This window comes from Ceratotherium simum, chromosome 17, assembly GCF_057802395.1.
Source record: "Ceratotherium simum simum isolate JZ-2026a chromosome 17, ASM5780239v1, whole genome shotgun sequence".
In the NCBI taxonomy this organism is placed as follows: Eukaryota; Metazoa; Chordata; class Mammalia; order Perissodactyla; family Rhinocerotidae; genus Ceratotherium; species Ceratotherium simum.
In genome coordinates, this window is record NC_141916.1 from 19,808,751 (window position 1) to 19,831,910 (window position 23,160).

The 23,160-nt window shown below is 49.9% G+C and overlaps 3 protein-coding genes across 11 annotated transcripts in view; all 3 read left to right on the plus strand.

Annotated features, from left to right (window-relative positions):
• KMT2D (lysine methyltransferase 2D) overlaps positions 1–3,024 on the plus strand; it is a 39,327-nt gene extending 36,303 nt beyond the window's left edge. For all 7 annotated transcript variants that reach the window (XM_087442461.1, XM_087442465.1, XM_087442466.1 and 4 more), the window contains 2 exons: positions 125–233; positions 394–3,024. In XM_087442461.1, coding sequence (XP_087298587.1) covers positions 125–233; positions 394–486 — 202 coding nt within the window. In that variant the 3' untranslated portion in view covers positions 487–3,024. The remainder of the gene's footprint in view (positions 1–124; positions 234–393) is intronic.
• Positions 3,025–3,433: 409 nt separating this feature from the next.
• Positions 3,434–16,330, plus strand: PRKAG1 (protein kinase AMP-activated non-catalytic subunit gamma 1). Of its 3 annotated transcripts, none has more exons than XM_004428970.3 (12): positions 3,434–3,538; positions 7,384–7,432; positions 13,290–13,399; positions 13,597–13,678; positions 13,778–13,836; positions 13,976–14,021; positions 14,122–14,176; positions 14,472–14,598; positions 14,705–14,870; positions 15,021–15,058; positions 15,329–15,475; positions 15,615–16,330. In XM_004428970.3, the coding sequence occupies exons 1-12, from the start codon at positions 3,530–3,532 to the stop codon at positions 15,717–15,719; spliced, it is 993 nt and encodes a 330-aa protein (XP_004429027.1). In that variant the 5' UTR covers positions 3,434–3,529; the 3' UTR covers positions 15,720–16,330. The 3 variants fall into 3 exon arrangements, with proteins under 3 accessions (XP_004429027.1, XP_087298593.1, XP_087298594.1); XM_087442467.1 differs by having other exon boundaries at positions 3,436–3,538; positions 13,247–13,399; XM_087442468.1 differs by lacking the exon at positions 3,434–3,538 and adding an exon at positions 6,258–6,892.
• A 2,916-nt stretch (positions 16,331–19,246) lies between these two features.
• Positions 19,247–22,893, plus strand: DDN (dendrin). Its single transcript, XM_004428968.3, has 2 exons — positions 19,247–19,455; positions 19,865–22,893. Exons 1-2 carry the CDS (start codon positions 19,247–19,249, stop codon positions 21,774–21,776), a joined length of 2,121 nt encoding a protein of 706 aa, XP_004429025.2. The 3' UTR covers positions 21,777–22,893.
• The last annotated feature ends 267 nt before the right edge of the window (positions 22,894–23,160 follow it).

Here is a 23,160-nt window from a genome sequence, read left to right on the forward strand (position 1 = left end):
GAGAGGAATGAGGAAGGAGGGATTTAGGGGTCCCTGAGGGTGGCATTCTGGGGGTGGGCTAACAAGGAACCAAAATCATCCCAACTCAGTTGCCTGGCATCCCTGACCCTGTCCCACTGCCTAGGTACATTAACCATTCCTGTGCCCCTAACTGTGTGGCGGAAGTTGTGACATTTGACAAGGAGGATAAAATCATTATCATCTCTAGCCGGCGAATCCCCAAAGGAGAGGAGGTGAGAGGAAGCATCCCGAGTGAGTGACAAAGCAGCTCCTTCTTATCTGCCATTCCTCAGGAGCCCAATTCCAAAGCCACTGCCCTCAGATCAGATCTTCTCTGCCCTCCCCCACTTCCTCTGGGGGACTGGCATTGATTCTGCCCTCTTCTCTTTCCAGCTGACCTATGACTATCAGTTTGACTTTGAGGACGATCAGCACAAGATCCCCTGCCACTGTGGAGCCTGGAATTGTCGGAAATGGATGAACTAAGAAGCTTTGAGGCTACTAGGCAGGGGAGTCCCCCCACCCCCAACCTCTTCCCTGAAAGGGATGAGGGGGAAGAGAGGTAGCAGTCAGAGCCAGGATCCAGGGCTGGGGCTGCCGGCTGACCGGAGCCCCTGGAGCAGGAGGCTGGGGCAGAGGGCCCTAGGCCGAGCCCACCCTGGGCACCAGGGACAACCCTCTTCCCCGCCACCGGCCCCCAGGCTGGCATCTCTGCCCCCAGCTCCAGGAGGGGCCAGACAGAAGCAGCCATTGGGCATCTCAGGTTTGAGGGGGATATGGGCCGGGAACTACCCAGAAGCATCTGGGAGGCAGCAGGGAGAGGGGAGGAGGATGTGTGGCCGGGCCTCACAGCCCTGCTGCTCCCACCGACCTCTCCGGCCCAACTCAAGGCTGCAAAGAGACTTGACTAAGCTTGACAATCCCAAAGGCCGGGTCCCACACCTGGCCCTGCCTGCCGGGTCCTGCCCCCACCCTCACCCCCATCCTCTTCCCTCTCAATCTGTCTCTGTCTCCCTCTTCTCCTCTGTGTTTCTGTCTTTCTATGGGTTGTGTTTCCTTGTTTTCCACTCTGACAAATGCAACATGAATGGGAAAGAGGCGCCCAGCTGCCCAGGAGGGCAAGCCAGGCAAGCCGGGCAAGGAGACCCCGCACCCACACCTACCTCATTTAAGTGTTGGATTTTTTGCTGTTTTGAAATGTGAGACCCTCTCCAAGCCCCCTACTGCCCCAACCCTCTCCCCCACCTCACTGCCCTCTTCTGAGTGGGTGGAAGGGGGGTAGGAGGAGGAACTAAAAACAACAACAAAAAATCCATCTTTGTTTTTAATTATGGGCATGGCATGGTGGTTGAGGCTAATGATGATGAAGATTGGGGATGACTGGCCCCTAGTTGCTCTAGGACTTCCTTCTCCATCTGGACATGGGGCAGGAGGGGTGTGCTAAACCTAGGACCAGGATATCTCCCTCCTGTTTTCCCAGCCCCATCATGAGCCCATTTGCCCTCCAGCCCCTGGATGGGGTGGGTGGGTGGTAGGGTGAGGGCTATCCCTGAGTGGCATGCCCATACCCAGTGAGGCAGGGTGTGGCCCGGAGCTCCCACTTTCCCTCAGTCACCAAACTGCTGCTGGTCTGGTGGGAAGGGGTGGTGGTGTAGGGGTGGGGGAGCTTAGTGTCAGCGCGGGGAGGGTGGGGGGTATTTATCTATTTATACATGGGATTGTACATAGTCTTGTGGGGCATGGGGGAGCCGGCTGGAGGTGAGAACCCTCCCCTCTCCCCCCACCCTCGGGGAGAGCAAATGTAAAACTACTAATTTTTGTGCTTTATATATTCTATATAAATATATCTATTTTCTTTTTACAAAACCAGTTTATAAATGGTAGGGGGGTGTGGGGCGGACACATGGAGCTCCCCTTGTGGGGGGGCCCCCTCCATTACCCAACCTACCGCCCTTTTCCTCACCCCCTCCTCCCCACCCCCTGGCTGTGACTGCTGTAAGGTGGGGGTATAGAGGCTGGGCGAGTCCCACCCCCTGTTGTATAGTTGGACTATGTTATAACGCACAAAAGTGAGCTGGCCCCAGGGGGAGCCAGAGGGTGATGGGTCCCTGCCTCCCTTTCCTTCCCCTTTCTGCCCAAGCTTGTGCTGCAGTTGAACCTCTTCCTGGGGGTAGGGGTAGGTCAGGGGGTGGGTGAAGCCCCAGACCCCTCTCTGGTAGGGAGCCGTGGGGATGAAGATGAAGCTTATATGCAGTTCTCTCCTAGGGGCTGTGGGCAAAGGGCATTTTGTAATTAATATTTTCAAGAATCAAATGTCTGGAGTGTAGGGATGGGCTTGGTGGCGGTGGATGGGCAGGCCTGCTGGAGGGGGAGCACGGTCGCTGTTGTGATTTTAGGTTTGTTTTTGTTTTGTTTTTGAATTTGGGGGGTTGCGGATTGATGGGGGTAGGGAGATTTTTTTTTTTTTAAGCTGCTTCCTCAACTGTTTCAAGCTGCAAATGTTTAAGAGAATAACATCCCCTCACCCCCACAGAAACCACTGTAGTTAAATCAGACAGTGGGGAGACTGGGCTGCTGCCCCCAAAGCCATCCGCTGTTCCTTTTCCAAGAGCAAAAGGTCTGGGCTACAGGGAGGGGGAGATTGGCTTCTGTGAGTCAGACTCTGGTTGGGGCTTGGGCCCTGGGACTGGGAAAAGGGGGTGGGGCAGACTTTGTAAGCATATGCTAGGTATCCGATAGTCCTGTAGAACTTAGTGAAGAAACCTTATACAGTTTTTAATTTTTATATAAACTAACTCAGACCCAAGCTACAAGGTTGGAATTTTGGTTGTTGGTTTTTTTTAAGTACCCCGCCTGTATAATTGCATCAGAATTCCCTCCTCTCCTCTTCCCCCCCGTGTTTGTATTTTGGGTTGGTTTACACTTGCACATATTCAATTTTCAGTTTTTCCCCTTTACGGTCTTCTCCCCTCACCTCCAGGATCCTCCCCCTTTTTAAAAAAATAAATCGCTGACAAGTGTGAATCCCGTGAAGACTTTATTTTGTGTTGTGTGTATCCTGTACAGCAAGGTTGGTCCTTCGTAACAACGGATGAAATGATTCCCTTTTTTAAAGCGCCCTCTCCCTCCACCCCCAGCGCCCCTGTCCTTGGCATGTTTTGTATCAGCGATCATTCTGAACTGTACATAATTTATGTTGCAAGAGGCAAAGGGCAAGTTTTGGATTTTGCTTCTTCCAAGTTTGTTTTTAAACGACAAATAAAAAAACAACATTTTAAATACAAGCGGCTCCGTCCCGTCACCGTCGCCGTCAGCGGGATCCTTGAGGGCCCGAGACGACCCAAGGGAGGGCGGTTACCGAGGCCAGGCTGCGCGGGAAGGGTGAACTCCCCGCCTTCCGCCCTTGGCTTGCGTCTGCCTTGACGTAGGCGGAAGTGAGTCGCGGTACCGGAAGTGGGGTAGGCCCTCCCACTCCCCGCCCCGCCAGCGAGCTTCCTAAAGCGAGCGAACCAAGCCGGCGCTTCTAGCAATGGAGACGGTGAGGAGGGCGGCGGGGGGCGCTGTGGAGCCCGAGACCCTTGTTAGGGGCCGGGGAAGCCTGGGTAGGGGCCGGCGCTGGTGCTCAGTAAATGAGACGGGTGTCTGTCCTATGTCGTGACCCTGCCCCTCTGCTCCTTCGCTGGGCGCATCTCCTAGGACTGGGCCAGGCCCGCGCCTGCCTTCCGTCCTCCGCACTGTTAGCCCGGGCAGGCAGTGACTTCTAGCTCCTCCGGAACCCACGCACACCCTGGCGATCTCGGGCCGCCTTTCCTCTTAGCGCCTCAAGCCCGTCAGAGGTTGCCTGAGAGAGCAGGGTTGTAATCCATCTTTCCTGGATGAGGCAGGGGGCTTCCGAGGGACCCCGTCTTGCACGTAGCACCTGGTCCCCGGTTGTCTGATTGTGATCCCTACAATCCCTGTCAGGAGGGACATCTAAAAGACTTTTATACGGCATTGAGGTGTCCAGCGAGGTCATATACCCTTAATAAGACTGAAAAGTGAGGTTTCCCTAAAGGAGGGAATCTTTCAGTGTTCGAGGCCGCTGTGTCCCTGGAGAAGTTTAGGTCATGCCGCGCTCTGCGATTCTAAGCAGGCACGTTGGCATAGCTCATTCTTGGCGAGCAGGCATTGCCCGATTGTGGCAGGTCTCTGTCATCCTCCCAGAGATGCTGCAAGTTGCCTGCTACATGTTTGGATCCACCTCACTCTCAGGAGCCATTTCCTAGCACTCTGGAACCCTTCCCATTCACTTCCCTCTCCAACAGTTTTTAACCATGTAGCCTTTGTGAGCCAGCGTAACTCTTCCTATCTTGATTTTTATCATCTGCTACTGTAGTTGTGTAAGGGCTGCAGGTTCACCTATCTTTGGATCAGTTACATGCCCAAAGTAATTCCTTTACCGTACCCTTTCTCTGCCTGCAGAGAGGTCTCGTCTCTCAGGTTGTAAAGAAGACAACAGACCACAGTGGTAAAGTGATTTGCAATTGGCCACCCAGGCAAGGGAGTCAGTTCTTACAGATTAAGAGAATTTTGAAGAAGAATAAAAGGTCTGATTCCTTTAAATTCAAAATAACATATTAATTTTTACTTCCTTATAAATGTATTATAGTTTACAAAGAATTTTTATATAGATTTTCTAATTAGTCTTCATACTTTATGTACTGAATTAGGTTCTTGGGAAAGAAATTGTTTTAAAAAGAATAAAAAAGAAAACCTCTGCTTTGAAAATGCTCAGCCTAACTGGAGTGGGGGTGAGGGTATGCCAGTGACAGCTGTTATTTAAGTTAGACTGTAATAAATGCTGTCATCAAGATGCAAATAAAGGAAGCATGGGGGAGGGAGAAATTATTGTGAACCTGGGCGAGGGCATTGCAGGTTGAGAGAATAGTGTGAGCAAGGGCATAGAAATTGGGGTATGTAGAGGATAATTGGGGGTGAGCCAGTGGCTTGATGTTGCTGGAGCTTTGGATTTTGGTCATAGTGGGAGAAAATATTGGAAAAGTAGGCTGAGGTCAGGTTGAAGGTATTGCATACCACACTAAGTTTGAACTTTGTTTTGTAATAAGGGGACCCGTGGAAGATTTATCAGCGAGGTCGTGAGTGTGCTTTAGGAATGTTCTTAACAGCTTTTTGTAAATGGACAGAGCTACTTCAGAAAGTAGTGAGTTCTTGGTTGCTGGAGATAAAAGTCTCTTCCAAACCTGAGAAGCTTGGTGAGAGAACTTGGTGACAGCATGAAAGACGAATTGAAGAGGAGACAGATTTAGGGCGGGGAGACCAGTTTAGAGAATGTTGCGGAAGTGAGAGGAAAAAGCCTAAGTTAAAGCTGTGAAAGTGGAAGGGAGAGAGACAGATCTGAGGCATTTCTAACATATCAGCTTTGCTGATAGATGTTAAGGACAAGTTTAGGTCATGCCCTGCTCTGCAATTCTAAGCAGACAAGTTGGCATAGTCCATTCTTGCAGGAATCAAGACTACAGTTCTAGGCCCCTGGGAAGACAGCAATGCAAAAAACAAAGATGGGAACCACAGTGAGAATAATAGGATTGGAGGGACAGATGCTGTTCTATTTTGTATTGGAGCATTTGAGGAGTCTCTGTAACATCTGTGGTTGTCTAGCAAACAATTGGAAATATGGATCAGGAAATTGGAAGCAATTTTGGGTCTGTGTGTCAGATCTAGCTTATGTCTCTGTAATAATATTTTGTATTTAGGTAGTACAGTGGTACTTTCTTAGGTCCCCTATGTTATTAAAAGTAGAGAGGAGTGGACATAATTACCCTACTCCTGTGTGGAGAAAGATAAAGTCATATTCAACTGTGTCAGACTCTCTTATGTAGGTATCTATACCTCTATTTAGCTGTACGTCTCTTTTCTCTCTCTGTAACTTAGTCTTAGGTCTCTTTGTTCATATCAATGTACATCACTATCATTATCAATTTGAGAATTAAAAAACAAAACAATTGAGAATTATATGCAAAATCACATGCTAGTTGTATGGAGAATACAAAGAAATATAAACTAGTTCCAGGCTTCCAGGAATTTATAATCTATTTGGATAGAGAATGAACAAAATAACTGTAGCACAGTGTAGTATGTATCATATGATGGGTACAATAATTTCTAAAGAAGTGGCAGTTTCTGTGTCTTTGTATAGATCTTTGTGAGACTGTTATACCATGTGTGTATCTTTACAGCTGAACAGCCCTCTCTCCCACTTATAAGTGATGAGGCTGTTGTTCCGAAAGCCTTGCCAAAATGCCAGGCCAAGCTGATAGTTGTATGCAGCCCAGAGAGAAGAGAGGAGATTATCCCCCTTCCTCCCTGCCCCCACCCTGGCCCATTAGGGGAGGGAAGTTTAGGGCTGTCCTGCCAACTTGACCCTGTTTACCGTAAGCCAACCTCCCAGATTCAGGCCAAGGCCTTTAACTTCATGTTACTACAGCAGCTATGGAGGTGAAGTATGACTTTAAGTTACTTTTGGGATATTACCCAGAGCAAATGGAGCCAAAACTGTTGATTCCAATGGATGAAAATTATCATGATCCCTCCTGACTTCCTAGATAACAATGAAATTTCCAAATGTTCCCACTTGAGTGACCACAGAGATGGTTCTGAAGGTTTCTCTGTATTCAAAGCACTGTCTAATCTCAGACTGTCATAGGCAAGGAAACTTGGAAAGCCAGCACTGTCTGGGCTGTAGCGGCCTTTGACTCACAAGGGTGCTGAGAGGACCCAGGTCCCCAGTTTCAGAACATTTGTGCTCCTCATCTACCCTCAATCATTCAAACGTCGACTCGCTCTCTGACAGTCGGCTGCTGGAATCCTCCCCAGATGTGGCCCTCTCTCAATGGTAAGGGGTGTGTCAATGATTCTAGCGCCCACAACTATGCTTAGTGAGTGTTTACGGGAAAGCAGTGTGTCCCTCTGGCTTACATGTTTTTATAAAGTAGATCTGTGAGAATCTTGTGGGGCCAGCCGTAAGGTCAGATTTTCTAAGCTCAGCTTTTAAGATCTAATGTTTCATTAGGTGGTGTAGTATATAAAGACATGAGCTTTGCAACCACACAGATCTGTGAAATCCCTATTCCACCCTTTACCAGCCATGTGACCTTGGGCAGGTTGCTTAATATTTCCTGAACCTAGTTTCCTAATCTGTGAAAATAAGGCTAATAATAGTATTTACCTCAGGGTTGTTATGAAGATTAATGAGATGATATTTCTAAAGGGCCATATAGTGCTTTGAAGGAAGTCATTAGTTCACCAGCCCTTCTCCTAATGTTGCTAGGCTAAAATATATGGAGCCTAAGATAGGCTGAACCTTTGTTTCTCTTGTCTTTCCAGGTCACTTCTTCAGATAGCCACCCAGCTCTGGAAAATGAGCATCCTCAAGGTAAGTTTACTGAAGAAAGGAAACTGGTATGAAAGCAATAGCCCAATCCTAACCTATCTTCAGCAATGCTTTTGAAGCTCTCCCAGGATTCCCCTGGGACAATCAAAGCTGGGCCAGATAATGTGCCAAACCACACACATCAGGAACAATAATTTAGCAAGATCACTTAGGAATAAATCTTGTGTAAGGTGAGGATGATTAATATCTTCAATTATCGAACTACTTGAGAGAAACTTTTGAGGTACAGGGAAAACTTCCATAGGCAACTCTGGACTGGCTAACCATGTCTCAGAAGTCTCTGGTATTTTCTGAGTACCCCAGAAATAATGCCACTAGGATTTTATCATCTAGTGAGCTTACTAAAACCACTGAATATACACAAGAAATTATAGAAAGGCCTTGAAAGCCCTTAGAACTAATCTAGAAATAGAGGCACTAAACTCTAAAATCCAGGGAACAGGAGAAGGCAATTCCAGCATCTGCCCAAATACCTGGTTAGAATGGAATGGCCCAACCCTAGGCCATCGAGAAAGAAGTAGAATTTATGGGCATCTCTGGTAAAGATTTTGCCCAAGAACATTCCTAGGCTTCCTGGGACATGTTTTTGGCATTAGGAGTACACACTTTCTAAAGGAAGATTGGCATAGATGTTAGCTCAGGGCCAATCTTCCTCCAGCAAAAAAGGGAAAGATTGGCAACAGACGTTAGCTCAGGCCAATCTTCCTCACACACAGACACACAAAAAAAGGAGTACACACTTTCTCAGAGGATTGAAATATGGGCTGAGATCCTAGGACATATTATTAAGGGTCTGTGAGTTCTCCACAAGAATTTTTAAATGTTCTCTCTTCATTTTGTTGGTATCCAAAAAAGTTAAGTCATATTTTGTGTTTTTTTTTTTTTTGTGAGGAAGATCAGCCCTGAGCTAACATCCATGCTAATCTTCCACTTTTTGCTGAGGAAGACTGGCTCTGAGCTAACATCTATTGCCAATCCTCCTCCTTTTTCTCCCCAAAGCCCCAGTAGATAGTTGTATGTCATAGTTGCACATCCTGCTAGCTGCTGCATGTGGGACGCGGCCCTAGCATGGCCGAACAAGTGGTGCGTCGGTGCGCGCCCGGGATCTGAACCCGGGCCACCAGTAGCGGAGTGCGCGCACTTAACCGCTAAGCCACGGGGCCGGCCCAATATAGTCATATTTTGAGTTATCTGAATGACTCCTCATAATTGAGTACTGCCACATGATGTCAGTGCTTATTTTATGTTTTTGAGTACATCTGCATTAGCCCCCCACCAAGGCAGGGGTCAAAAACTCAAATCGTCTACATGGATTAAGCAGTGACGTGGGCTGCGTATGACTGCGACAACCTGTAGATCTCGTCGCACAAAAAGGGGCAGCAACTATCCAGGTCTGGTCAATTGTTACTGTTCAGGAATTTAAGACCTAGTTTTGTCAGATCTGATTTTGAAAAGAAACTGAGAATTTGGATTTTTATGTAAATCTCCAGGTTTTTAAAATTTGGCAACTGATTTAAATTATTTTTAAAATACTTTGAAAGCCAAACCAAATATGTTTGTAGGTGTAGCCTAAAATGATAGTATTTAACTATCAATGTAGCATGTCTTAAACTGGTGTCAATAGACATGTTCTTGGGAGTCTGTGAGTTTTCAAATTTGAAAAACAATGGTGGGCTTCCAGTTAAAGATGGTGTATCGAATACATGCATCTACTTTCATTCCTTCACAAAAAGCCACTAAAACCACCATAAAGGAATTTTTTTTAAAGGTACAAACCCACCAGAATAGGGAGAACAAGAAAGGAGATGATAACAATGAATTTTTGGAAGCTGGAAAGCAGACAGAAGAGTGGTAAATGACTTAGCAGACCTGAGAAAACTGAATTATAAACTAGCAGTAGGGAAAGCAAAGAGGCAGTGAAGGTCTAAGAAGCAGTCAGATCCCAAGACTCCCTACCCCACTGAGTACAGCTGAGCAACCCCCCCTCCCAACTCTGTCAAAGACTAGAGGTCTGGAGAGGGGCTCAGGCCCAGTTGAGGGCTGAGGTGCTGTGTTAAAATCAGGAGCATGAAGTGAACTGTACTGGATGCAGAGACACCAGTCCTTTTCCCCCATTCAGTTTCCAGAGTGCTGACAGAGAAGACTTCACTCTCCAAGCACAAAATGGAATCAATAAATCCTCTCCAGAATCCCCTTGAGGGGAAAGCCCCCAAAATATAAGTATTGAGTGTTCCCCCTCTAACTGGCTTATAGTCAACAAGGCTCATTTACACACTTAGAGCTTCCAGTCAGCTTTAAAGACTCCACTCTTAAAATATGGTTTGAATTCTCCTTTAAACCAAGGATTACCAGACATCTAAAGAAAGCCTCTGACATGAAAAAAGCTGATCCAAACTGCCCCCCACAACATGAAAAGAAACAAACAGAAAAAAAACCAACAGAGGGGAAAAATCAGTGTATAGAGAAGAAAACTTTAGAAAATAACATTAATATATACTCAGATAAAAGAACATATTTCCACCACGGAACAAGTACAGGATACAATTTTTTTAAAAAAAGAATTTTCAGAAATTAAAAATATAATAGCAAAATTTGGGGGGCTGGCCCCACGCCCAAGTGGTTAAGTTCGGCGTGCTCTGCTTTGGCGGCCCAGGTTCAGTTCCCGGGTGTGGACCTACACCACTCAGCGGCAGCCATACTGTGGTGGCAACCCACATACAAAATAGAGGAAGACTGGCATGGATGTTAGCTCAGGGTGAATCTTCCTCAGCAAAAGGAAACAAAAAAACCAAAAAAATATATAATAGTAAAATTTTATTTTATTTTTTATTTATTTATTTTTTCCCCCAAAGCCCCAGTAGATAGTTGTATGTCATAGCTGCACATCCTTCTGGTTGCTGTATGTGGGACGCGGCCTCAGCATGGCCGGAGAAGTGGTGCGTCGGTGCGCACCCGGAATCCGAACCCGGGCCGCCAGCAGCAGAGCGCACGCACTTAACTGCTAAGCCACGGGGCCGGCCCTATAATAGTAAAATTTTAAAACTGAGTAGGATGTTTGGAAAGTCAAGTTGAGGAAATCTCCAAGAAAGTAGAATTAAACGTCAAAGAAGTGAAAAAAAAAATCAAAGAACTGGAAAATAGGAGAGAAAAAATATTTTTAAAACAACAACAATGAAAACCCACCAAAAAAAACAAAAGAAAAACAAAAACCTTAAAGAGTCAGTCTAGGAAGTCCAATATATAAATAATAAGAGTTCCAGAAAGAGAAAAATGATAACAACAGAGGGAAGGAAACAATCAAGGAAATAATTCAAGAACATTTCTGGAACTGAAGGACATTAGTTTTCGTATTGAAATGACTTATTGAATATTCAGCACAATGGATGAAATTGACCCACCCAAAGCACAATCATCAAGAGATTTCAGAACACTGGAAACATAGAAGATCTTGAGTTTCCAGAGAGAAAAACAAAAGTCACATACAAAGAATCAGAATTGCCTCAGACTCTCAACAACACCAGAAGCTAGAAGGCAATGGAGCAATGCCTTCAATGTTCTGCAGGAAAAGAAATTCCAACCTAGAATCTATATCCAGCCAAATTATAAATCAAAGATGAGGGTAAAATAAAGATATCTGCAGGCTGCAAGTTCTCCAAAAATTTACCTCCCATGTACCCTTTCTCAGGAAGCTACTGGAAGAACTGCTCCATGAAAACAAGGAAGTAATCAAAAAAGATGAAAACATGGGATACAGGACACAGGAGTGCCAATAGAGGGGAGATGGGAAAGGGGTCCCTTGGATGGTGATAAAGGAAGATCTCAGGATGACAGCAGTGCACAGTAGGCAAATCAGCCCAGATTTGAGCAGGTCAGAGGGCTCTGGAGAGGGGCCGGCCTGGTGGCACAGCGGTTAACTGGGCACGCTCTGCTGCTGTGGCCTGGGGTTCACAGGTTCGGATCCCGGGCACACACTGACACACCACTTGTCAGGCGATGCTATGGCGGCGTCCCATATAAAGTGGAGGAAGATGGGCACAGATGTTAGGCCAGGGCCAATCTTCCTCAGCAAAAAGAGGATTGGCATCAGATATTAGCTTAGGGCTGATCTTCCTCACCAGAACAACAGAAGGCTCTGGAGAGACTTCTTTGGGTAGTTTATAATTTTATTTATTTATTTATTTTTTCCCCCAAAGCCCCAGTAGATAGTTGTATGTCATAGCTGCATATCCTTCTAGTTGCTGTATGTGGGACGCGGCCTCAGCATGGCTGGAGAAGCGGTACGTCAGTGAGCACCCGGGATCCGAACCCGGGCCGCCAGCAGCGTAGCACGCGCACCCAACCGCTAAGCCACGGGGCCGGCCCGACTTTGGGTAGTTTAAATTGATAGACTATCTAATACTTCTGAACTTCTTGAAAGATTTAAACAATTGGTAAAGAGTTCCAGGGTTGAATTAGTTATAAATACTATACATAGAAAATTAAGCAAACAAAAAGACAAGACAATTATTAACTCTAAGGAAAACAAAAGTTGTGAAAGAAAGAAAAAACATCTGAGTTTACTATTTGGCTTAGCTCTGAATAATGAATATTCAGTCAAAATTATTTAAATACTGATGTAACCAACATTATAGTTTAACTTCTGAAAGAATGAGGGGATGGGAGGTACATGTTTGTAATGGGGTCCTGGTAGGAAAGAGAACTAAAAATTCTCATCTTCCTTGGATGATAATAAATAATGCCTAAAAGTGAAAAAAGAAAAGTAGCAATGTAAGCATGTTATTTACAGACATAGAAATAAATACCAAAATAATCAGCTAAAAGAGGTCTCATCTCTGTGAAGGGGTAGTACAGGGAAGTGGGTGCCAGGGACTGCAGTTTTTCTTAACAAAATTTGTAGAACTGTTTGACTCTTTAAACTGTGTACCTTTGGTAAAAAATTAAAAATTACAAACAAACAACTGGCATAGGATTTTAAGAGCATGAACTTTGGAATCGGGTAGATCTACGTTTGAGTCTTTCTTGTCACTTACTAATGGTATGACCTTGAGCAATTTATTTCTCTGCTTTCCACCTGTTTTCTCATATGAAAAATGAGGACAACATTTGCCTTACAGATTTGTCGTAAGGATTAAATGATGTAATATTTTTAAGTACACATAGCATAGTATGTAGCACATTCAGGCTATTATTTTGGGGTTGCTTCTCCAGTTTAGAGCAAGCAATTACAATCAGAGGAATGGAAAGGTAAACACAGACAGGGTCTCCCATTTGCCTAGAGAAGATAGGATGATTTCTGATTCACAGAGTCATTCCAAGATGGACTCGCAGGGTGTTTTGGGCCAAGTTGATTGAGCACGGGGCTCCAACTTAGTGTTGATCTGAAATGGCCCAATTTGGACCATGCCTTTCTCATTTGCGGGTCTTAGAAGAATTTTAAGAAGCTTACTCGAATTTTAACAAGCTTAATTACATCTTAATTGAGAAGAAAGTGCACGTGAAAATGTGCTAAATATATGAAAGGGAAAACTTGAGTTAAAGATGAGAAAAAACTTTTAGACTAGAACAGATTAATGAAAGATTGACATGTTTTAGTCAGCTACCTTTTGCCTAAGGAGCCAATAGATATAGTCCTACCTGGAAATGGGCATTGGATGAAATGGTTGCTAAGGGGTTTATCCAGGTTTTTTGGGAACAATAGGAACAAAACAGATAGAATAGGGGGCCTTATAAAATATCATGCTCTAAATATTTGAGCAACTACAATACTGTTTTATTTCTGCTCCTTTTGACTGTGAGTTGTTGCATGGAAGGAAGCTACTAACTATCGCACCCTATGCAGAGACCCCAGAATCCAACAATAGCGTGTATACTTCCTTCATGAAGTCTCATCGCTGCTATGACCTGATTCCCACAAGCTCCAAATTGGTTGTATTTGATACTTCCCTGCAGGTAGGTGAAATCCTCTTTTCCCTTCCCCCTTCCTTGGAGACTCTGGTTCAATACCTCTTACCTTTCTCATCCCAAGGGTAAATATCCTTGTCCTTCTATGGGGTTAGTCTCATGTTTTCCCCAACATACCCAACCCCTGTTCTTTTAAAGTCCTGCCCCCTGTGAATTTCCCTTTGTGATTATTTCTCTGGTTACAGGTGAAGAAAGCTTTCTTTGCTTTGGTGACTAATGGTGTGCGAGCTGCCCCTTTGTGGGATAGTAAGAAGCAAAGTTTTGTGGGTAAGCAAAATTTTCTAGAACACAGTATTATTGGCATCTTGTGCTGGGCAGGGAAAGAAGCTTCTAAGCAGTGCTGAGGGCTCTTGTCTTGGCCTCCAGGCATGCTGACCATCACTGATTTCATCAATATCCTGCACCGCTACTATAAGTCAGCCTTGGTAAGGAACCTTAGCCCAATGACCAAACCACTTTCCCTGCCCAGAGTCCCTCATTCTCATTTCCTTTCTTCCAAGCAAACCACAAGGGGTTAATGAAGCAGGGAGATCAAGTCTCAAGTTCTCTTGCTTCTGCTTCCAGGTACAGATCTATGAGCTGGAAGAACACAAGATAGAAACTTGGAGAGGTGTGTAGAGAATTGGGGATTGTAAAAGGATAAAGGGATGGCGAGTTTCCTGGGAAACGGTTTTACATGGTGATATTTTGAACCCCCGTTTTCCCTTCAGAGGTGTATCTACAGGACTCCTTTAAACCACTTGTCTGCATTTCTCCTAATGCCAGGTGAGTTCCAGCTACCTATTTGTCCAGAAGGGGAAGAGCCTTGCCATCAGCATAGCTAAAACCCTAGACACCCAGAAATCCAGGGGCAGAAGAGAGAAAAGACACTCCTCCCACCCCCCTGCCCGTCCCCCGCCACCCCCCCCACACTCACTCACTCTCTTTAGGTCTGGCCTGAACACTGCTCCCCTTCCCCAACCACCAGTTTTCCCTGTTTATAAACATACCCTAAGGAGCTGTCTAACCACTCTCAGGCCCAGCACTGTGGAACTTATCATTATTCCCCACCTTCCCACAGCTTATTTGATGCCGTCTCTTCATTAATTCGAAACAAGATCCACAGGCTGCCAGTTATTGACCCGGAATCAGGCAACACCTTGTACATCCTCACCCACAAGCGCATCCTCAAGTTCCTCAAATTGTTTGTAAGTGCTCCTCAGCCCAGTTTTTACTTCTTATATACTGAGTTGGAAGGATGTCCAAGGGTGGTTTAGGGAACCTTGCAATTCAAGCTGACAGTTCTTTCCTCAGATCACTGAGTTCCCCAAGCCAGAGTTCATGTCCAAGTCTCTGGAAGAGCTGCAGATTGGCACCTATGCCAACATTGCCATGGTCCGCACTACCACCCCTGTCTATGTGGCTCTGGGCATCTTTGTACAGCACCGAGTCTCAGCCCTGCCAGTGGTGGATGAGAAAGGTGAGAGATTGGGCAGAAGGAGAGGGAGGGCTCCAGGGAAGCCAGGGTGGCTCTGGGAAAATCGCTTACCACAGCCCGGAGTGTGATTCTATGGGCAGAGGGAGCCTTGGATGCCAGATCCTCCTTACTGAGCTGCCTCTGTCCCCCTAGGGCGTGTGGTGGACATCTACTCCAAGTTTGATGTTATCGTGAGTGATTGTGGAGGGGCTGGGAGGTAGGGAAACGGGCGGGGTGTTGAATGTGGAAAGGGAGAAGAAGAGAGTCTCTTCTGGGACCTATGGGTTTTAGAAGCCTCCAAGCTTTCAAATCCTATTTGAAAAGGAATAGAATGAGCTGGGTGGAGCTTGTGGGCATGGCTGACAACTGCCCTAAATCCCGCTGGTGAGGTTGGAGGGGTGCTCAGGGTTTGGGGGCTGGCTTCTTTGCTTCCCTGCAAGCACCTTCCTCTCTCTCTCCAGAATCTGGCAGCAGAAAAGACCTACAACAACCTAGATGTGTCTGTGACCAAAGCCCTGCAACATCGATCGCATTACTTTGAGGGTGTCCTCAAGTGCTACCTGCATGAGACTCTGGAGACCATAATCAACAGGCTGGTGGAAGCAGAGGTAGGGGGCCAGCGACCCAAGAGGAGCTGGGGGGAGCAGCCTTGAGAGTGGGGTTCAGCAAGGAGGGTAGGGGCGAAAGGGCTCACCCTAACTGAGGCTGGCACTAAACATCCCTTTCTCCCTTGTTGCTCTATGCCAGGTTCACCGACTTGTAGTGGTGGATGAGAATGATGTGGTCAAGGGAATTGTATCACTGTCTGACATCCTGCAGGCCCTGGTGCTCACAGGCGGAGAGAAGCCCTGAGCTGGGGCAAGGGATCAGGCATCACCAGGGGCTGTGCCCCACTCACTGCCCGCCCGAGGCTCTGGGAGCCACAGATGAAACCTTGAGAGAATTGTGACTCTGTTCCCTGCTCTGCAGCCCCCTACCCTTCCACCTGGGAGCTGGGGAAGGTGTTGGGGGAGGAAGGAGAATGGATTTTTAGCTGTCCTTGTCCTCACACATACACTTGAGGAAAACTTTCAGCCTAGCCCATCCTAGCGTCTGTCCTCTTAGACATAGCCCCCTTTCTGGGTGAACTATGGGCTCTGTGCTCCTCAGGCAAATTCTGATCTCTAAGAGATCCCCAGACCTCACCCAGCCTTTGCCTGTATCTCTGCCCCTGACTCCACCCTAGATAATAGGACAACAAAACTCGAGATATTTTTATTCATCCTGTTTCATGCTGTATGAGGGGGCTGAGTCCATTTAGTAACATTTCTTCCCATAATGGGAGTGGGGTGGAGGGCCTTTGGGTCCCTGTGCTGTGTGCATATGAAGGGAGAAGGGGGTTAGGTGGAGGAGGAGGGCAGAGTGGTTAGCTGAGGTTATTGCTTCTCATGGCAAACCTAATTAAAATGACGGGAACCTCGTCATGGTATTGCAGTCTTTGATTTTTAGTTGATAGACACTACTGCTCCAGCCGTCCTAGTTCATACAGCTTTTTCAACTCATCATTAATAACAATAATAATAGCTCACACACACATATATACAGCTGTGTGCCAGGCATGACTCTCAGTGCTTTACATATATTAATTCACTTAATCCTCAAAACAATAGTAGATACTATTCCAGTTTTGCAGATTTAAAAAAAGCTGAGGCTTAGAGAAGCTAAATAACTAGTCCGAGGCCACACAGCTAGTAAAAAGTAGAGCCAGGATTTGAACCCAAACAGTCTGGCTCCAGAGCTCATCTCTTTACCATTCACTAGACTTACCGTCTTTCTAATTCTCCGTTCATAACTGTTCCCCACCCAATTCCCTGCAATCCTCCTTATTACCTCACTTTCCCCTCTACCTGGACCATAACTGGGACCCAAGAAAAATCCAGTAATAGTGTTAGGTCTCCAGAAAGTAGACAGACTGAGGGTCTCCTTTAGGCAGGGAGACCTGCCACTACCATCAACTTTTCTTAGGAAAGGTTGGACTCTGGAGTTTGCTCAGCTGGCACTGTCTTTGAGTCTACAAATCCTTTGCCTTTCTTCCAAGCTGAGAATGAGCTGGGAGGTGGGGGAGCAGCAGGACCATGGTCACCCCATCAGACCCTTTCCCTGTGCTGAAACCAAAACAGTAGTCGGCACCACAGACCATAAGGACTGCTAGTCGATGGGTATGAGCCAAATTCTGGGCACTGTCTCACCACTGCCTGGCGGGTATGGTACCATTTCCTGTCCAGGACCTGAAGCACTTGCAGAGTAACTCCTTGCCCCTCCCTGTACTGCCCCTAAGAACTCTAATGAAACCAGCCATACTGTACTTGTTCCTCCAAACCAGGCTTCCTACTGGAACGGGGAAAGGTATCAAGGCACTCATCAGAGCTCAGCTCTCAGTGCTGCCTCATGGCCTTGGAGAAGCCCCTGCTCATGCAGTCACCTCTTTTCCAGCTCTCACAGCACATTCCCAGACTTGAGGGAGGGAGGCTTCCAAGTTATTAGAATGAGGGTATGTTTATGTGTGTGTGGGTGGGTGCATGGTGGAAGGGACAGATGTCTCCTTATGTCACATTCCATCATGAAGAGGGTTTGTCTAGGGAGGAGGCAAAGGCTTTAAAAAGCCTTAGGACTCTGGTGTGACCTGGGTGGAAGGAAGCACCTTCAAGCAAAGAGCCGTCAGTGCAGCTGGTAGGTGTATGGATTCAAGGGGGGTCAAGTGGATGGGATAGGGGACGTTTGGGTTCTCTCGAATGGCCCATGTTAGGGAGCAGGAGGCCTGGGTTTTGTTGTGGTTCTCAGTAAGTCAGTCTTTGTGCCACAACAACCCTCCTGGCCCCATCCCCTTAAAAGGAAATGTCTGTACCCAAAGGGCTGCATGTACTTTAGTGAGAAACAAATTAAGATCTCTTGCTTTTCCCATTTCTCCCTAAAACCCAACCAATCAGTCTCAGAGTCTGAGGATGGAGCAGAAGACAAGGGACAAAATTTGGGAGGCTTCTAGTCTTACTTATTCCTCTCAGGAGAGGCAAATTATCCCTTCTTCCTCAGAAACTATCACCATACACACTCCTTCCCCCACCTCCCCTCACTTCTCCCCTCCACTGGAGCTGCTGCCATGGTTGCCAGGCATGGTTGCTAAGTCTGCATGGAAGGGTTGGCGTGGGCTGTGCTGCCACTAACATTACCATGGTGAATCATGGGACACCTGGTATAGGCTTGGGGGGAGGGATCATGTGGATGTAAGCAACAACCCCCCAGGACAGAATGAGCCTAGAAGGTGAGCATCTTGAGCACCACTTCAGGTGGGGGCTGAGTGAGCCAGGCATTGTGATAGTGAGGACAGCGAGCTCTGCACTGGGAAATGGGGGCCACTTTTATCATTTCAGTTGCTAGGGGATTGGTTTTGCCAAGGGAGCACACCATTCCTTCTCCATCCCCTCTGAAAGGGTGCAAGTGCATAGCAGAGCTGTGTGGGCACAAAACAATATGACCCCAAAATCCTGGCTTCTGGATTGTTGGGGGGAGAGGGCTCCATGGGTGGTCAAGGACAAACATCTTAGAATGCAAGTGTGGGGTGGCTTTGATGGCCAAGACAGGATCCTGTGTCCCGCTGTACCAGCAGCCCTGGGCTGCAACACTGAGAGGGTAAGAAGTTGAGGGTATAGGGGTCACCGTTGTTGAGGTTGAGGGAGGCAGCTCTCCCCCAGAGTCACACAAAAGCTGCGTGAAAGCCACCGCCTCCTCCCTCCACCGCATTCAAGCTGGTTACTCATCTCTCTGCACCCGAATGCCACTGCCGCTAAAAATAGCCCCCCACTCTGGGCCAGCCCCTCCTGCACCCCAACCCCATGGAAACCAGCAGAGAGTGGCAGGCAGAGACCTTGAGTTCCATTCTCATCACCTCCCTGTCCGGGAAACCGAAGTCCGGGGCAGGAAGTCAGAGGCAGAACGCTGGTGGTCAGTCACCCTGACAGGCAAGAGAGTGAAGGGTTAAAACGGCAGGAAGGTTGAAGAAATTAGGACGGGGATGGGGGCACTATCAGCTTGGCAGGAATAAGAAGTCCCCTGCCCACTCGTGCAGGTCCCATCAGGCTTGGGGTACAAGAGCAGTGGGAAGGGGCCCCCAATCCCAGGCCCCAGGGGGCGGCCGTGCACACGGGGGAGGTAGCAGCGCTGAGCCGTCTGCGCCGTGTCACATGCGCGCGCGCACACACACAGACAGGCACACACGTGTGCCTGGGTATATATAGTCCCCAGTCACTGGGCCCGCCGCTCTGCAGTGGGCGCCAGCTCCCTGGGCTGGGAGGGGGCTTTCGGGGCGGGTGGGAGGGTGGGGGGCCGGGGTGGGGTGGGGCAGGATGCTGGATGGCCAGCTATTCTGCGAGGGGCCCGACAGCCCCGGGGAGCTCCAGGATGAAGAATCTGGCAGCTGCCTCTGGGTGCAGAAATCCAAGCTGCTGGTGATCCAAGTGAAGACTATTTCTTGTCATTATAGTCGCCGTGCCCCTCCTCGACAGCCCATGGACTACCAGGCCAGCTACTGGGCTCGAGGGCCCCAGAGCCGCACGTGAGTGAAGGACGGGTGAGGGGAATAGAGTGGTGGGGCGGGGAGTGGGGTCCAGACCTCCCCGCAGGCACCAGCCAGCGCTGCTGGTCCCCCTTCTCTTTCCCACGCTTCCCCCTCAATCCCGAGGGCTGGGGCCTGATTCACCCCGCGTTGTTTTGGGGGGACAGGAGTGGGCGTGAAAAAGGGCAGGAGGTGAGATGGGGCAGACGCTGTTAAAGTGTGCATGGAGAGATGGTGAGGAGTCCCGCTTCGACTTCAGCCCTAACATATACGCACGTGCACACGCGCACACACTCACACACACCCCTCCACATGGCTGCCCCAAATGGTCTCCAATGCTCCCAGCTCCCCGGACCTCGGCTCCCTTCCCCCACAAACTGCTCACCTGGGTTCCTGCTCATTGTCCCAGGTGTGGGCCGCGCCCGGGATCCCCTGAGCCGCCGCCCCGCCGGCCCTGGGCCTCCAGGGTGCTGCAGGAGGCGACCAACTGGCGGGCGGGGCCCCCGGCCGAGGTCCGAGCCCGGGAGCAAGAGAAAAGGAAAGCAGCATCGCAGGAGCGGGAGGCCAAGGAGACCGAGCGAAAAAGGCGCAAGGCTGGTGGGGCCCGAAGGAGCCCCCTGGGTCGGCCCCGCCCGGAACCTCGGAACGCCCCTCGGGTGGCCCAGCCTGCAGGGCTCCCAGCTCCCTCCCGGCCGGAGCGCCTGGGGCTGGTGGGGCGACCGCCCCGTCCATTCGCGCAGCCGCAGAGCGACCCAGGGGCGGCGTGGGCGAGGCCCTGGGGAGGTCGGCGGCCAGGGCCCCCCAGCTACGAGGCTCACCTGCTGCTGAGAGGCGCTGCCGGGGCAGCCCCGAGACGCCGCTGGGACCGGCCGCCACCCTACGTGGCTCCACCTTCTTACGAAGGCCCCCACAGGACCTTGGGGACTAAGCGAGGCTCCGAGCCCTCCCAGGTCCCTGCCTCGTCAGCCCCTGCTCCCACTCCAGCCAGGACAGAGGGAGGGTGCGCAAAGAAGAAGCTGGATCCTCGGATCTACCGGGACGTCCTTGGGGCTTGGGGTCTCCGACAGGGGCGAGGTCTTTTGGGGGGATCCCCAGGCTGTGGAACAGCCAGGCCAAGGCTGGAGTCCGGCAAGGGGGCCGCGGAGAAAAGCCTGGGGCTGGCTGCTGCTGGCCTGAACAGTGGTAATGACGGCCATGCCCAAGCCAAAGCTGCTGGGAGCCCAGGCACGGAGACAGCTCCTGCGGGGTCTGCAGCTGCGTCTCCCAGCCCCCCGCGTCCCGCTCCCAGGTCCAGGCCCCATCTCAAGGGCTCTGGGGAAGGGAAAGAAGGTAGAGAACAGAGCTGGCTCCCCAAATGCTGGAGTCCCTCCCTTAAAAAGCAGGCTCCCCGACATAGCCAGACCCTCCCCAGGCCCTGGGCTCCAGGAGGCACGGGATGGAGAGAGTCCCTGGGTCATAGAGAAGGGGCAGGACCCAAGACCTTGGAGGGTTGGAAGGTGACCCGCCGCGCCCACACCCTGCCCCGTAGTTCCCGAGGCCCTGCTCCTGGAGAAGGTGTCTTTGTCATTGACGCCACGTGCGTGGTGATACGGTCCCAGTATGTTCCGACCCCTCGTACCCAGCATGTGCAGCTTTTGTCCTCTGCGGTGCCGCGCGTTGTGGAGGATGCCCCCAGCCAACTGAAGCCCAAAAAGGAGGAGGGCGAGGCGACCGCGGGCTTTCCCTCCCCTCGCCAAAAGCTGCTGTTGAGCAGCCAACGCCTTTCACACCAGCCTGGTGGGGGGCGCGAGTTCGAAGCTGAGGGCGGGAAGCCTGCGGACTCCTCCTTGGAAGAGCGCGCCTCCCGCATCTTGGGGCTCCCGGTGGACGAAGTAAACCTGCAGGACGCCCCCATGCAGCCAGGTAGCCCAGAGCACTCAGCCTTAGGCCCAGCAGCTTCGGGAGGCGCGGGCGGTGCCGAGGGCTCGGAGGAAGTGGCGGCGGTCCCGCTGCGCGCGGGCCGGGGCTGGGCGCGGACCCCGGGGCCCTACGCCGGGGCCCTGCGGGAAGCCGTGTCCCGCATCCGCCGCCACACCGCCCCGGACTCGGACTCGGACGAAGCTGCGGAGCTCAGCGTCCACAGCGGCTCTTCTGATGGAAGCGACACAGAAGCCTCGGGCGCCGCCTGGCGGAATGAGCAGACCTGGCCCCGGGAAGGTGGGAAGACAGAGCTGAGCGACAGTATCCGAGAGATTCTAGACGTCATCAGCCAAACCGGGGAGGCCCTCTTCGGGGCTAGGGACCCTAAAGGGACCCCGCAGGGAAATAGGGAGCGGCAGTGAGAGGCTTTTTCTTGTATTTGTGTTGCCCAACCCCTCCATCCTAGGGCCCACTGGTCCCCTTTCTTCTTCACAGACTTCCTTGTACCCCTTACTCATATCCGTTCCCATACTCGAAATAGAAGCCGCACAAACGAAAGGAAAGGGAGCATATGCCGATTCATGATTTTTTTTTTTCAGGAGAAGTGGGTGAGCAATAGACTTTAAGGCCTGCTCCGTTCCAGGCACTGGAGTAAGGTCTTCAGCAGAAGCTGATGCACCAGGTGTGCAGTTGAGCAGAGAGGCGTGGCCAGCATCAGGCAGGAGGGCAGGGATGCTATAGTCATAGGAGGGCAAGTTCAGGGCAGGGCCTCTGGGCAGGAGGGAGAAAGTGATGGAGAGGCTTTGGACTGAGGTAACCAGGTGACAGAGAAGCCCTTGGCAGAAGAGGAAAGGGTCCAGAAGCAACCAGAAAAGGAGGAAGAGGGCTCACTTTGGTGTCACAAGTGTTGGGCTCCAATCCCAACTCTAACACTGACTTGCTGGGTGACCTTAGGCAAGTCACTTCCCCTCTCCAGGACTCTTAGGATGTAAAATGAGGGAGTTCTAAGGTCCATCCCTGACGTTTTGGAGCCTTTGGAGAGGCTTTTTATTTCATCCTCCCTTCCACAAGCCGAGAAAGAGTTAGGAATAAGTGAACAGAGTCTGAGGGTTCCTGGTGGCTTCATTGTCACCTGCACTCATTCTCAATTCAAGACTGTCCAGGATTTGCACAAGAGCTGAGTGAGTGGACAAGGGCTCCTGTCAGGTTTAGATGAGCGCTCCCCAAGGCAGGGCAGGATGGTGGCCTTGTCACTGTCCCTGGCCTGTGGCGGTCCAAGCTGGGGAGGGAAGGCAGCCAATGAATCAGCTTGGGACCTCTTTAGGCCTTCCCCTTTTTCTCCTCCTCAGTGTTCCTTAGTGATGCTCTGAATCGTTACCACGATCTCCCACCCAGGTGGTATCACCCATCTGAAAGAACTCTGAGAATTTCTTGCATCTCTGCCTCTTCCAGAAACCGGCCAGGGAAGGAAGGGGGAGGCTGGTCCCCAAAAGCCTGTAGGTGTGGGGTGTAATACTCGCTGTAGCCACTATGGGGCGCGCGCAGGTCGCGGATTTCCCCGGTAGCTAGTCCCCGAGTCCCCGCTACGCCGGCCCTGCCAGTGCATCAATTGATCCCTCGTTACTGCGCGCCGGTCCCCCACCTTGCCGCCTCCAGCCGTGCGAGGTCGGGAGCAGGCCTCTGGCCTTCTAGACTGCCGAAGCGCGCCGAACCCCTCTTTGTACTCATCCACACCGACTGGCTTGGGACCCAGATACTGAAATCTTTTTTTCCCTCGGATCTTGGACACCTCCTCTGTCTCTATTT

Coding starts and splice junctions, on each gene's coding strand:
- PRKAG1 (XM_004428970.3), top strand. Junction 13,400..13,596: donor TATTTGATACTTCCCTGCAG/GTAGGTGAAATC, acceptor CTCTGGTTACAG/GTGAAGAAAGCTTTCTTTGC. Junction 14,177..14,471: donor TGCATTTCTCCTAATGCCAG/GTGAGTTCCAGC, acceptor ACCTTCCCACAG/CTTATTTGATGCCGTCTCTT.
- DDN (XM_004428968.3), top strand. CDS start 19,247: ATGCTGGATGGCCAGCTATTCTGCGAGGGGCCCGACAGCCCCGGGGAG. Junction 19,456..19,864: donor CGAGGGCCCCAGAGCCGCAC/GTGAGTGAAGGA, acceptor TCATTGTCCCAG/GTGTGGGCCGCGCCCGGGAT.